The sequence below is a fragment of the Cuculus canorus genome, chromosome 10 (genome assembly GCF_017976375.1).
Source record: "Cuculus canorus isolate bCucCan1 chromosome 10, bCucCan1.pri, whole genome shotgun sequence".
Classification (NCBI taxonomy): Eukaryota; Metazoa; Chordata; class Aves; order Cuculiformes; family Cuculidae; genus Cuculus; species Cuculus canorus.
In genome coordinates, this window is record NC_071410.1 from 20,581,473 (window position 1) to 20,593,807 (window position 12,335).

General features: G+C 56.9%; 2 protein-coding genes across 2 annotated transcripts; one reads left to right on the top strand and one right to left on the bottom strand.

Annotated features, from left to right (window-relative positions):
• Positions 1–2,577: 2,577 nt before the first annotated feature.
• On the top strand, positions 2,578–5,200 carry PIN4 (peptidylprolyl cis/trans isomerase, NIMA-interacting 4). The gene is made up of 4 exons (XM_054075579.1): positions 2,578–2,726; positions 2,805–2,866; positions 4,356–4,475; positions 5,027–5,200. The coding sequence occupies exons 1-4, from the start codon at positions 2,687–2,689 to the stop codon at positions 5,183–5,185; spliced, it is 381 nt and encodes a 126-aa protein (XP_053931554.1). The 5' UTR covers positions 2,578–2,686; the 3' UTR covers positions 5,186–5,200.
• A 1,952-nt stretch (positions 5,201–7,152) lies between these two features.
• Positions 7,153–11,969, bottom strand: ERCC6L (ERCC excision repair 6 like, spindle assembly checkpoint helicase). Its single transcript, XM_054075569.1, has 2 exons — positions 11,892–11,969; positions 7,153–11,528 (listed from the first exon to the last, which is right to left on the bottom strand). Exons 1-2 carry the CDS (start codon positions 11,927–11,929, stop codon positions 7,715–7,717), a joined length of 3,852 nt encoding a protein of 1,283 aa, XP_053931544.1. The 5' UTR covers positions 11,930–11,969; the 3' UTR covers positions 7,153–7,714.
• Between the last annotated feature and the right edge of the window lie 366 nt (positions 11,970–12,335).

The window sequence follows — 12,335 nt, forward strand, 5'->3', positions numbered from 1 at the left end:
AGCCCTTGCCTGGGGCACAACGGAAGGCACAAGGTGGGATTTGTCCCCCCTTCCTCAGGTGCTTCTTCCTGGCCTGGTTCCAGCATGGGAGCCCCCGCTGTCAGTGACAGAGGCCACAGTGAGTGGCATCGGGCAGGACAGAGCTTGGGAAGAGGATAGGTCTGAGAGGAAACGGCAGCCCCAGCTCCGAGCAAAGCTGTGGCTGGTGAAGAAACAGGGTGCTAGAAGAATTTCTGCCTCGGGTAATTAAAGGCAGCGTGCAGGGAGGGGCTCTTGGTCGGGGAGTACAGGGACAGGACGAGGGGGAGTGGTTTTCAGCTGCAAGAGGGGAGATTGAGATGAGATCTCAGGGAGAAATGTTTTGCTGTGAGGGTGGGGAGGCCCTGGCCCAGGTTGCCCAGAGCAGTGGTGGCTGCCCCATCCCTGGAGGGGTTCAAGGCCAGGTTGGATGGGGCTTGGAGCCCCTGATCCAGTGGGAGGTGTCCCTGCCCATCTCAGGGGATTGGAAGTAGATGGGCTTTGAGGTCCCTTCCAACCCAAACCGTTCTATGATTTCTTGATACGTTTTGCAAGCTCCAGCGTGCCCCAGCCCTCCTGCACATGGGGGAGAGCGATGCAGAGGGTCTGGGTGGGGCACCCCAGGAGCTAGAGCTGCCCCTCTAAGGGGCCAGGGCTGGGCTGGGGGTGTCTCTGCCCACTGCACAGCCCCCCACAAACACCTCTCCATCCACCGACACAGCCGTGCTGGACTGGACCCTAAAAGAGGCTCCGCTCTCCTTACAGTTCGTTCCCGCTCCCTCCCGTTTACTTCCACATTGCTCCCTTCCCTCTCTGGGGTTGCAGATTTAAGCCTTTAATTAAGATCCAGGCTGAGAAACTCAGGAAAACAAAACAAAGCTCTAATAAATGTCCATGCTCCATCTCCGTCCCTCAGCACACAGCCGGGCTCAGCCGGGATGGGGCCTTGGGGGTGGCAGGGAGAGGCTCTGGGGATGGGGACATTTTTGCACATGACAGCTCAGGAAAGCGGAGGTGGCCAGTGGCTGGCAAAGCCGGCTTGGGGACAAGCACGGGGTGGGGGGGACACCCCTGCAAAACCCCAGCACTGCTGGCAGCAGAAGTGGTTGTTGTTGCCAGGTAAGAAATGTCTGCAAGGCTCAGGGTGCTGCGTGGGTGCCAGGGACAGTCCTGGGTGCCGAGGGAAAGCGCTGGGTGCTGGGGAACAGCCCTGGGTGCTGTGTGGGTGCCACAGACAGTCCTGGGTGACAGGGACAGCCCTGGGTGACAGGGAGAGCCCTGGGTGCTGTGCGGGTGACAGGGACAACCCTGGGTGACAGGGAGAGCCCTGGGTGCTGAGTGGGTGCCAGGGACAGTCCTGGGTGCTGTGTGGATGTCAGGAACGGTCCTGTGTGCTGGGGAACAGCCCTGGATGCTGTGTGAGTGACAGAGAGAGCCCTGGGTGCTGTGTGAGTGCCAGGGACAGCCCTGGGCGCTGTGTGGCTGCCGGACACAGATACTGATTTCCCTGGACTGGGCTCTTCCCAGCCCACAGCCTGTCCCGTGGCTGCAGAATCTTTCCTGCCGTGGCTCCCCCGTGGGAGAAGCAGCTCAGGGGGAGCCCGGCGGTGGCAGCCCGGGTCCCGCAGGGTGACCCTCCGCGTCGGCCGGTGATGAACCCTGGAATCTCTCCGGGCTGGTAAACTGTTCCCTGCTGACTCTGCCTGTGTGTGCTGGTTCTTGTGCCCCCGGGAAGGGGCTGCGGAGGGGGACGGGCACCCCCCGAACTCCCCCGGAAGGAGCTTGAGGGGACGCTGGGACATGGAAGCCCCATCACGGCGTGTGTCACACACTCGTGTGTCCCCGAAGGCTCTGGGTGGGCACAGGGGCACTGCGGGGTGCCAGGGACAGCCCTGGGTGGGTGATGGGGACAGACATGGGGTGCTGGGGGGAGGCAGCATGGGTGGTGGAGACAGCCCTGGGTGCCAGAGACAGTGCAGGGTGGGTGCTGGGGATGGTGTGGGGTGCTAGGGATGGACTTGGCGGTTCTGGGGCAGAAGGGTGAGTGCCCGAGACAGTACAGGCTGCTGCGTGACTGAGGAGGCTCCGGCGGGGCGTCCCATCCCACTTCGGGGCGGTCCATATCCCCGGTCCATCCCATCTCGGGGCGGTCCGTATTCCCGGCCCATCCCACCTCGGGGCGGTCCATCTCCCGGTCCATCCCAGCTCGGGGCGGTCCGTATCCCCGGTCCATCCCATCTCCCCGGTCCATCTCCCGGTCCATCCCAGCTCGGGGCGGTCCGTATCCTCCGGTCCATCCCAGCTCGGGGCGGTCCGTATCCCCCGGTCCATCCCACCTCGGGGCGGTCCGTATCCCCGGTCCATCCCAGCTCGGGGCGGTCCGTATCCCCGGTCCATCCCAGCTCGGGGCGGTCCGTATCCCCCGGTCCATCCCACCTCGGGGCGGTTCGTATCCCCCGGTCCATCCCACCTCGGGGCGGTTCGTATCCCCCGGTCCATCCCACCTCGGGGCGGTTCGTATCCCCGGTCCATCCCACCTCGGGGCGGTCCGTATCCCCGGTCCATCCCAGCTCGGGGCGGTCCGTATCCCCGGTCCATCCCAGCTCGGGGCGGTCCGTATCCCCGGTCCATCGTCCCGCCCATCCTCGCGGTCTCGGGGCGGCACAAGATGGCTCCTAAAGGGAAAGGCGCTGGCAAGGCGGGCAAGGGTGAGCGGGCGCGGAACGGGCCGGGGGAGCGGGCGGGGGGCGGCGGGGTCCGGGCTGCGCTCAGCGCTGCGTTCGCAGGCGGCGGCGGCGGCGCCGAGGGCGGAGCCGCGGGGACCAAGGGCGGCGGCAGTGCAGTGAAGGTGAGGGGGGGAACGTGGAGGACCCCAACGGGGGCGGGGGAACCCTCTGGGGGCGGTGAGTGACCCGGTGGGACCCGAAAGGGGGAAGTGGGGGGCGTGGAGGGTCCCGTCGAGGGGCAGGTGGGACCCCTCGGGGGGCGGGAGGGGGACACGGAGGGTCCCCGAGGGGGGTGGGGGGACATGGGGGACACCGAGGCGGGGTGGCAGAGACCTTCGGGGGGGGGGGGACGACTTGGAGGGTTCCCGGGGGGGCGTGGAGGGAATCTTCGAGAGGTGATGGGGACCCATGGGGGTGGGACCCCATGGAGGGACCCCCGGGGGGCAGCGGGGAGCTGAGTGGGATCCCTCGGGGATGGCAGGGTGCATGGAGGGATCCCTTTGGGGGCGACAGGGACCTCGAGGGGTGGTGTGGGGCATGGAGAGACCCCTCAAGAGGCAGCGGGGACCCATGGGGGGCGGGATCCCATGGAGTGACCCCAAGGAGGGTGGCAGGGAGCTGGGTGGGATCCCTCGGGGGTGGCAGGGTGTATGGAGGGACCCCTCAGGGGTCAAAGGGGACCTTGAGGAGAAGGATGGGGCATGGAGGGACCTCTCAAGGGGTGGCAGGGACCCTCAAGGGATGGGGTGGGGCGTGGAGGGAACCCCTCCATAGGCAGCAGGGACCCATGGGGCATGGGACCCTATAGAGGGACCCCCGAGGTGGGCAGTGGGGATCTGGGTGGATCTCTCAGGGGTGGCAGGGTGCATGGAGGGACCCTTTGGGGGGGCAATGGGGACCTCAAGGGGTGGTGCGGGGCATGGAGGAACCCCTGAAGAGGCAGTGGGGACCCATGGGGAGTGGGACCCCATGAAGGGACCCCCATGGGGGCAGCAGGGAGCTGAGTGAGATCCCTCAGGGGTCAAAGGAGACCTTGAGGGGAAGGATGGGGCATGGAGGGACCTCTCAGGGAGTGACAGGGACCCTTAGGAGGCATCAGGGGACATGGAGGGGCTCCTCGGGTGTTGGCAGGGAGCCAGTCCTTGGGGACCCCCCTCGGGGGGCCAGCAGAGGGGTATGGAGGGACCCCCTGAGAGGCAGCAGGGACCCATGGGGAGTGGGACCCCATGGAGGGCGGTGGGGAGCTGGGTGGGATCCCTCGGGGAGCAGTGGGGAGCATAGAGAGACTCCTGGGGGGGTTGGGGAGGCCCCCTCGTGAGGCAGCAGGGACCCACACGGGAGGACAGTAGAGGCCCAGGTGGGATCCTTCAGGGGGCTGCAAGACCACTTTGTGGGCTGTGGGGAGCCAGGCAGGGACTCTCAGGATCAGTGGGGACCCTTGGGGAAGGCAGAGGACCAGGCAGGTGCCCTCAAGGGACACTGGGACCATTCAGGGGGTAGTGGGGATCCAGGCAGGACCCCTTGCAGGGGGCTCTTGAGGTCTCTCCTCACACAGCCAGGCAGTGGGCATCCATCCTTCCCACTGGCACAGCCCTGCTTGGCTCCCCCCAGGTCCGACACATCCTGTGTGAGAAGCACAGCAAAGCCATGGAGGCCCTGGAGAAGCTGAAGTCTGGGCTGCGCTTCAGCGAAGTGGCCTCACAGTACAGCGAGGACAAGGCCAGGCACGGGGTAGGTGCTGCGCCCACCACTGCTCTCGGGGCAGGCAGCGCAGCCAGGGACACTTATGCTGGCTCTGCATTGGCCATCACCACATCCCTGGAGGAGGCTGCTGTTGGGAAGTCCTTCCCAGGTGCCTTCATAAAATGGTTTATATTGAAAGGGACCTTAAAGCCCATTCAGTTCCACCCCTCTGCCATGGGCAGGGACACCTCCCACTGGATCAGGGGCTCCAGGCCCCATCCAACCTGGCCTTGAACACCTCCAGGGATGGGGCAGCCACCACTGCTCTGGGCAACCTGGGCCAAATGACTCTCCACCCTCAGAGCAAAACATTTCTTCCTAAGATCTCATCTTAATCTCCCCTCTTTCAGCTGAAAACTGTTCCTCCTTGTCCTGTTCCTGCACTGCCTGATCAAGAGCCCCTCCCCAGCTTTCCTGGAGCCCCTTTCAGTTCTGGAAGGCTGCTCTGAGCTCACATTACCCACCCTCTCTGCTGCTGATGAATGAGTGAGTTGCAGTGAGAATCTCAAAGCTTAACCCTAACGGTTCCCTTCATCCAGGGGGACTTGGGCTGGATGACCAGAGGCTCCATGGTGGGACCTTTCCAGGAAGCAGCATTCGCCTTGCCCGTGAGCAGCATTGACAAGCCGGTGTACACAGACCCTCCTGTCAAAACAAAGTTCGGGTACCACATTATCATGGTGGAAGGCAGAAAATAAAACATGAATGACCGATATCTTGTTGACTGCTTGAATACTGACAGCTTCCCTGACACCTCGACCTTGGAGCAAGTCGGTCATAACCAGCAGCATGGTTGGAGGCAGCTGGCTGTCCCTGCTGTCATGGCAGGATGCACAGCTTACAGCTGGCAGAGAACAGGGCCCTGCATAGAGAGGTAAAGTGGTCCTGAAAAAATTAAAATAAGAGCTTTTCACAGTGGTTGAAATCTGCTTTGGCAGGTCAGCCTCTTTGCCTTTCCCAGCGTGGAGACAATCTGCCTCAATGAGGCATTCAGGCTTTTATCTGCAACTGAAAATCATCCTGGAAAGGAAAGAGGGGTTCCCTAGCACCTTGACCTTCATCCCCATTGTTACTAGGGAGGATGCAGACAGCTCTGACTGTTCCTGCTCCAGAGAGCTCAGACTTGTGCTGGGAGAACAGTCCTTGTGGTACAGAGTGGGTAACGCTCAGCTAGAGCACGGACCCAGCCTGGGTCAGGCCAGGGCTGGAGGCACAGCAGCAGTAGGGGAGTGTTGCTGAACTCAAGAGTGAGTCAAACCTACATCTTGTCCACTCAAAACTGTTTAACTTAGGCTTGAATGAGAGAAAAGCCACTAAAAGCTTGCTGGTTGCTTACTGCGTTCCCCTGCAGCTTGGTGTGCGGTGCATGCCTCGAGCCAAGCAGGCTGTGCCTCATCCTGCTGGTAAAACTACCTGAAGGGCAGCACGATTTATGGGAATGAGACAGCCTGAGACACCTTCCACCTCTTGGCTCTCAGCAATAAGTATCCCAGCGCAATGATGCCCCTCCTGATGAAGGGCAGCGATCAAACTAGGCACATCCCCAGCAATAGACATCAGCGTGGTTTGCAGGTGAGCATATGCAGTGTCTAAAGGCTCAGAGATGGGGGAAAATGATCAAAGAGGACAAAAGGCCTTTGCCAAGACAAAGAAGAGGTGAGACCTAAACCAGGGACACTCTTTTTCCTCCCTCCCTTTTTTAGGGTGTTTTTTTAAGAGAATAGGAAGCTCAGAGAGGCCAACGAATGATCGCCAAGCTCTGATTCACTTATGTTTTGTTATGAACACGTCTTCCTACAGCACAAGAGCAGATGTGGCCTCATTTAAGGAAAACTCTATTAATAAAGTACTTGTTTCCAGGCTACCAGAGCTTTGTTCTACCTATTAGTAAAAGCGCACTGGCACATCTCATGTACCAACAGGATCATTGTTTGTGTTTGTTAGGTCTCCTAGTACAAAGGATTCAAATTCAGACCTTTGTTTCTTCTCCAAAAGCTGCAAAACTCAGCAGGCTGTGAAAGCATCCCTGTTAATACAGAAGGCAAACTTGCTAGGCACTAAACATGCACAAGGAGGCACCAAAATTCATTGCTGTGTTGTCACAAGTAAAGACCATACAGATGATGGTCATAGGAAGGAGCATAGCCTGGCCAAGCTGATCTTGGTGTGGAGGCAGAGGAGCACATCAGATAAGCACAGCACTGCTAAAAGCCACAAGGTTCTTCTGATTTTAAGCCTGCGTGGTTCTGAACTATGAACCTGCTTCATGATGCCTATAGTACTCATTAGAAATATTTAATCTACCACAGCTAAAATGTGGAAAGAGGGTTAGAGGGCTACCTTACCAGAACAAAAGCAGCTCAGAACTTTAAAAGCAGCATTTCCACTTGCTGCTCCCTTTGTGCAAGGGGAGGCTTTGACTGTGCTGCTCAGAGGGAAAGAAAGATGAGGATGTGGGGCCAAACAAGGTCTGACTAGAGCCTTTTTTGAAGCCCTTCAGCAATACCAAAAGGTCTGAGGTGTTAGGCACCTCAGCAGCCAAGATCCAATTGCTCCTCCAGCCCTTCGGCAACTTTCCCACCTACATCACCCACACACCAGCAGGGATTGAGCAGAAGGGTTTCTGCAGCACTACGTTCAGTGTTGGACCTGGTACCTCCATTGCTGGGAAGATTTAGAGCAGCAACCAACTGCTTTGGTTTGTTGTTCTCCTCCACAGCAAATGCATTCCTTGACCAATGTAAAATACAGGTTGCAGTAGTTCTGTTCCCTCCTTTGCACCAGCATCCAGCTCACCCAAACAGTGGGTGGTGTTGAGGCAGAAAAATTGGCTTATTGCAAACCAAGGAGGGAGGAACTACAGCAGTTCAAGCTGCCCTGGAACCGCACTCCCAGGTCCCTCCAGGAGAGGCACTGAGAGAATCTGAAAGGCAGAAAGAGGAAGGCAGGGCTGCAAGCTGGGAGAAGAGTTTAAACAAAAGACAACCCTTTTTTTAATGAAATAATCAGACAGGAGCATGAACTTTCATCTTTGTGAACTGAGTCCACAGTGAGATCCCTTCCCCAACACCAAACAATGAGCTGCTTAGGCTGTTCGCTCACGCAGGAGGAGATGCTCAAGTGCACATTGCAGCCACCAGTCTTAGACTAGGTCAAAAAAATTGGTGATGCAGTTCAAACATTTAATGAGAAAAAGGAAGCCTATACTTAATAAAGGTCTATGTATTTCATTTCTGGGCTAGCTGTCTGTACAAGTTTAAAGTCATCAACATAACTTCGGGATCTCCACTTTTCATGTCAAGAGCTTGCAGGAAACAGTTCAAAGCCTCCTGTAGTTTCCCGTCATCCTTAAGTTTCTTCCCACTGTCTACCAAGGTATTGTAATCACCTACAGCAGGAGAAGAGCTCTGACCAACCTCTTTCTCAGAGATGCTTTCCTGGGTGAAGTAATCTATCTGCTCACCCGACTGAAGCTCAGCATCACCGGTGGATTCCTCCTGAGATGACTCCATCTCATCTGCTTCAGACTGCCCAGAGGCTATAGCGTCTAGATGGAAGGATTCTTCTGTATTAAGTGTTTCTCCAGTAGGTTCTTCTTCTGTCTCGGCAGATTCCCCGCTACACTCCTGAGCTTCTTCCACAAGATAGTCTTGCTCCTCATCACCATCATAGTCTTCTTCATCGGTGGCTCCCATTATTTCTCCAATATCATCAACCTCATCTACTACCCGGTTGATCAGAGATCGCCTGGAAGCGGTAGACCTCCTGCCACTGTTAGTTAGCTGGGGAGAAGGGAGAGCATTTATTAAACTCCTGTCACATTTAGGAGTGGATGCACTAATCCCTTCAAGAAACTGAAACCGAGGGCTGCTCAAGGGAGAGGATCTTTTTTCAGATTGGTTTTCCTCCAAGACCGTAATGGGATCATCTTCACTGTCTGAAGCAATTCTTTTTAAGCGTTTCTTTCTACTGAAAGTAAAGACACCACTGCTTTCCTCTGACATTTCACTCCCTTGCAGGGAGTTGTTTGGCTCTTCTTCAGCTGCGTGGCATGGTTTTCCGCAGTTACCATTCTCACTTAGCCAAGGTTTTGTTGGAGATGTACAAAGGCTTCCTGCTTTTAGCTGGAAGCCCTCATTTTCTGGGTGCTCCAGTGATCTTTGCCTGTCAGAGGCATCTTGCCATCCCTCATCAGACTCTTCCAAGACCAGATTGAAGTCAACTTGTTCCTGGAGAGAAACTGCAGACATATCCTCCAAGCTGGCTTCTAACACACGAGACTTCTGGAGCCCAGCATGGATTTCTGGTGTGACATTAGATAAACTTGGCACTGTGGCAGCCCCAGTGAGCTCAGGAACGTCATTCTTATCCGCTCCCAAGGCAGTATGTGGGTCAAGTACCTGATCTGGCATTTCTGAATCTCTTGACCTTTTGGGATCACCAGCCATACCAGACTCATTAGGAGAATGCAGACGATGCCTAGACAGGCCATTCCCTGCCTCGATCAAGCTGTCTGAGCTTACATGGGAAGAATGTTTCTCCTCAGGACTCTGACTCTCTTTATCAAGTGGATGAAGTCCAGGTGATGACGATATAATGCTCAATTCAAGATTTTGCTCAGATTCTTGTATGTTGGATTGTTTCACTGTCTTGCTGTTATTAAGCAGCTCTGTATCTATACTGGACACATCTCGTGCCAGTAGCTCTTCATCCAAGTCATTTATAGTCAGGCTTGTCATTTTGGAGCTAACATTCAGAACCTGGACCTCTTTGTCCTCTGTAAGATCGATAACCCCATCATTTTCATGTTTATCAGCTACTTGGGGTAAACCAGAGTCATTTATCTTGTTCAGCCCTGGAGACAACGTCTTTGGCTCAGAAACCCGTTCTGGTGGTCTTTGCAACATCTCTTCGCAAGCATTTCTGATCCCCTCTATCCTCTGGTCTCTCAGCTGGGACTCCAACTGAACTAACTCGTGGGCTTTCTGGACCCTCTGCTGGATGTACTGATGGGCTTCTTCACTCTCAACTTGCTCCTCATGAGCTATTTCCCTTGTGTATATCAAGTCGTGGTCAGAAATGCCAAACATCTCCAGAGAGTGCAAATAAGTGATGTGTTCATCCAGCTGCAGGTCGGTCTTTCTTTGGGTAGCGTGCAAAGACTGCAGTTGGATCTGAGTTGCAGACGTTCGAGTGTCTTCTAATGTGAAAAGCTCCCTTAGTTCCTGTTTGGAGAAATATCTAAATGGGTTCTTCTTGTCACCAGTAGTCTGTCTTATTAATGAATCCTTAAATACTTGTCGCCTGTATATTTTCTCTTCTACTGTACCACACGTAATCAGTCTGTAAATGACTACGTTCTCTTTCTGCCCGATCCTATAAGCTCTGTCTACAGCCTGAGCATCTGTGGCTGGGTTCCAGCTGGGATCAAAGATCACCACTCGGCTGGCTGCCGTTAAGGTTATACCAACGCCACCGACCTGCGTGGTGAGCAGGAAGACAGAGTAGTCCTTGTTACTCTGAAAGGCATTAATGCGCTTCTCCCGCTCTGTTAGGTGTGTCACTGTCCCATCAATACGCATGATCTTGAATTGCCTGCGGGACAAGACGTGCTCTATGATATCCAGCATCTTCCTCGACTGTGAGAACACCAGGGTTCGGTGTCCCTCCTCTCGCAGCCTTTCTAGAAGTCCTACAAGGAAGATCATTTTCCCAGACTCTCGAATCAGTGTCTCATCAGAGAGATGATCTATTTTGTCAGTGCCTGAAAGCACACCTTCTTCACTCCTGTGACCCTGATGCTGCCCAGAGCACTCCTGTTCTTCCAACCCCAGCTGGATGCATGCTCTTGCAGGCAGAAGCCTAGGGTGGTCACACAGCTTCTTCAAGACAGTCAGCTCAGCCAAAGGTGATCGGGTTGTCATCAGCACTTCTTTCACATGATCCAGACAGAGAAAGTTCCTGTAGATTTCTTCCTGCACTGGTACCAAGTACACCCACACAACAAAGTCATTTTTCCTAGTGAGGGACGGCATGACAGGAGCATTATTCTCACTTGGATCCTCAGGAAGAGGAGCATCTGGTTCGTCAGCACAATTGCTTTTGATATCTTCTTTGGTTCGCCTGAGGAAATATGGCTTTATGATTGTCATTAGATTCTCAGATATCTTTAGGCCCAGCGCTTTTTCGCCTAGAGTTGCATCCTTCTCCCGCGCCCTGGTAATGGGATTCTCATACTCCATTCGGAAGGTTTTGGCCGTTCCCAAGAGAGAGCCCTGGCACGCAAAGTCAAACAAGGACCACATTTCCCGCAGGTTGTTCTGCACTGGGGTACCCGTCAGGAGGATGCGATGCTTTGCAGGAATCGCGTATACACACTGAGTTGTTTTGTTTGACGGACACTTGATTTTATGCGCTTCATCAAGAATGACGTAGTCCCAGACGAACTCCTGCTCACGGCTGCTGGCGAGCTGCTTCCAGTTGTTAATGAGCATCTGGTAGCTCGTGATGATGATGCCGTTCTTCCTCTGGATCCTCTCCAGGTTCCTGGTGCGCTCCGTCTTGCTGTTGCCATGGAAATCCTTGACGCGCAGGCCAGGCGTCCAGCGAGCAAACTCAGCCAGCCAGCTGCTGACCAGCGTGGTAGGCATGATGAGCAGGACGTGCTGGATGAGCTCGGCATCAAACATACCCGAGAGGAAGGCGATGACCTGGATGGTCTTCCCCAAACCCATGTCATCAGCCAGAATGCCGCCTGGCCGGCCCTCACGGTGCAGGCGGTAGAGGAAGGCGACGCCTTCGCGCTGGTGTTGGAAGAGCTTCTCGTGCATCTCCCCGTAGATCAGCAGGCCGCTGCCGCAGACATCCACGAAGCCTTCCTCCTCGTCCTCCTCCTCGCCCACCGCCGCCAGCGCCTCCTCCACACGCTGCATCCGGCCCCGCAACTTCTCGCTGGGGCGGATAGCGGCCGCCAGCCGAAACAACCGCAGAGCCTCCTGCAGGTCCCCGTCGCCCGCCGCCGCCTTCGCTCCGCTCACTAGCCTGCGGCAACAACCGGCACCGTCAGCACCGGCACCGCGTGCCCCACGTACCCCACTTCTCGCAGGAACCCACACCGGCCGCCCCGAACCCACCCTCCCGGTCCTACCGGCACCCCCGGGACTGAGCTACCGCTACCGCTACTACCCCCACCCACCTCGACCCCCGAGACGCAGCCCCCGCTCCGGAGCCCCTCCCGGGGAGCGGGCCAAGCCCTCCGTCCCGACCGCCTCCCAGGACCGGCTGGCGCCCCCGCGACCGAGACCTCCCACCCCCCCGCACTCAAAACCGAGCCCCATGAACTCCGGGACCGGTCCCGAGCCCCCAGCCCTAGGGCTGAGTCCCGCCGACCCTGGCCCCGCTCACCGCCGGTACCGCTCCTCGTCCTCCTCCGGGGCCGCCATGGTGCGCGCTCGCGCCCCACACTTCAAACGCCGGCCCTTCCCGTCCTGCAACGCGCGGGATATGCAAATGAGCTCTGACTTTAGCCAATCAGACTTGGGGCGGGGGTCACGCCGTGAATAGTGCCCACCCCGGCATGCAAATGAGCAGCAACGACAGCCAATCAGCGCTTGGGACAGGGTCACGCGGCTGGTGCCTACCCGGATATGCAAATAAGCAATGCTCGCAGCCAATCAGCACTTGGAGGTCAGGCCGTGGCGAGTGCCGGCAGCACTGGGGGCGGGGTCACGCGGCTGGTGCCCGCCCCGCTCCGCCCGCCCCTTTCCCAGGAGAGGGGATGACGCGAGGGACCGGCACCGGGGCTGACCCCCGAGACGGGAGACGAGGTTAACACCGAAAACGCTCTCT

Coding starts and splice junctions, on each gene's coding strand:
- PIN4 (XM_054075579.1), top strand. CDS start 2,687: ATGGCTCCTAAAGGGAAAGGCGCTGGCAAGGCGGGCAAGG. Junction 2,867..4,355: donor GCGGCGGCAGTGCAGTGAAG/GTGAGGGGGGGA, acceptor GGCTCCCCCCAG/GTCCGACACATCCTGTGTGA. Junction 4,476..5,026: donor AGGACAAGGCCAGGCACGGG/GTAGGTGCTGCG, acceptor CCCTTCATCCAG/GGGGACTTGGGCTGGATGAC.
- ERCC6L (XM_054075569.1), bottom strand. CDS start 11,929: ATGGCGGCCCCGGAGGAGGACGAGGAGCGGTACCGGCG. Junction 11,529..11,891: donor GACGAGGAGCGGTACCGGCG/GTGAGCGGGGCC, acceptor TTGTTGCCGCAG/GCTAGTGAGCGGAGCGAAGG.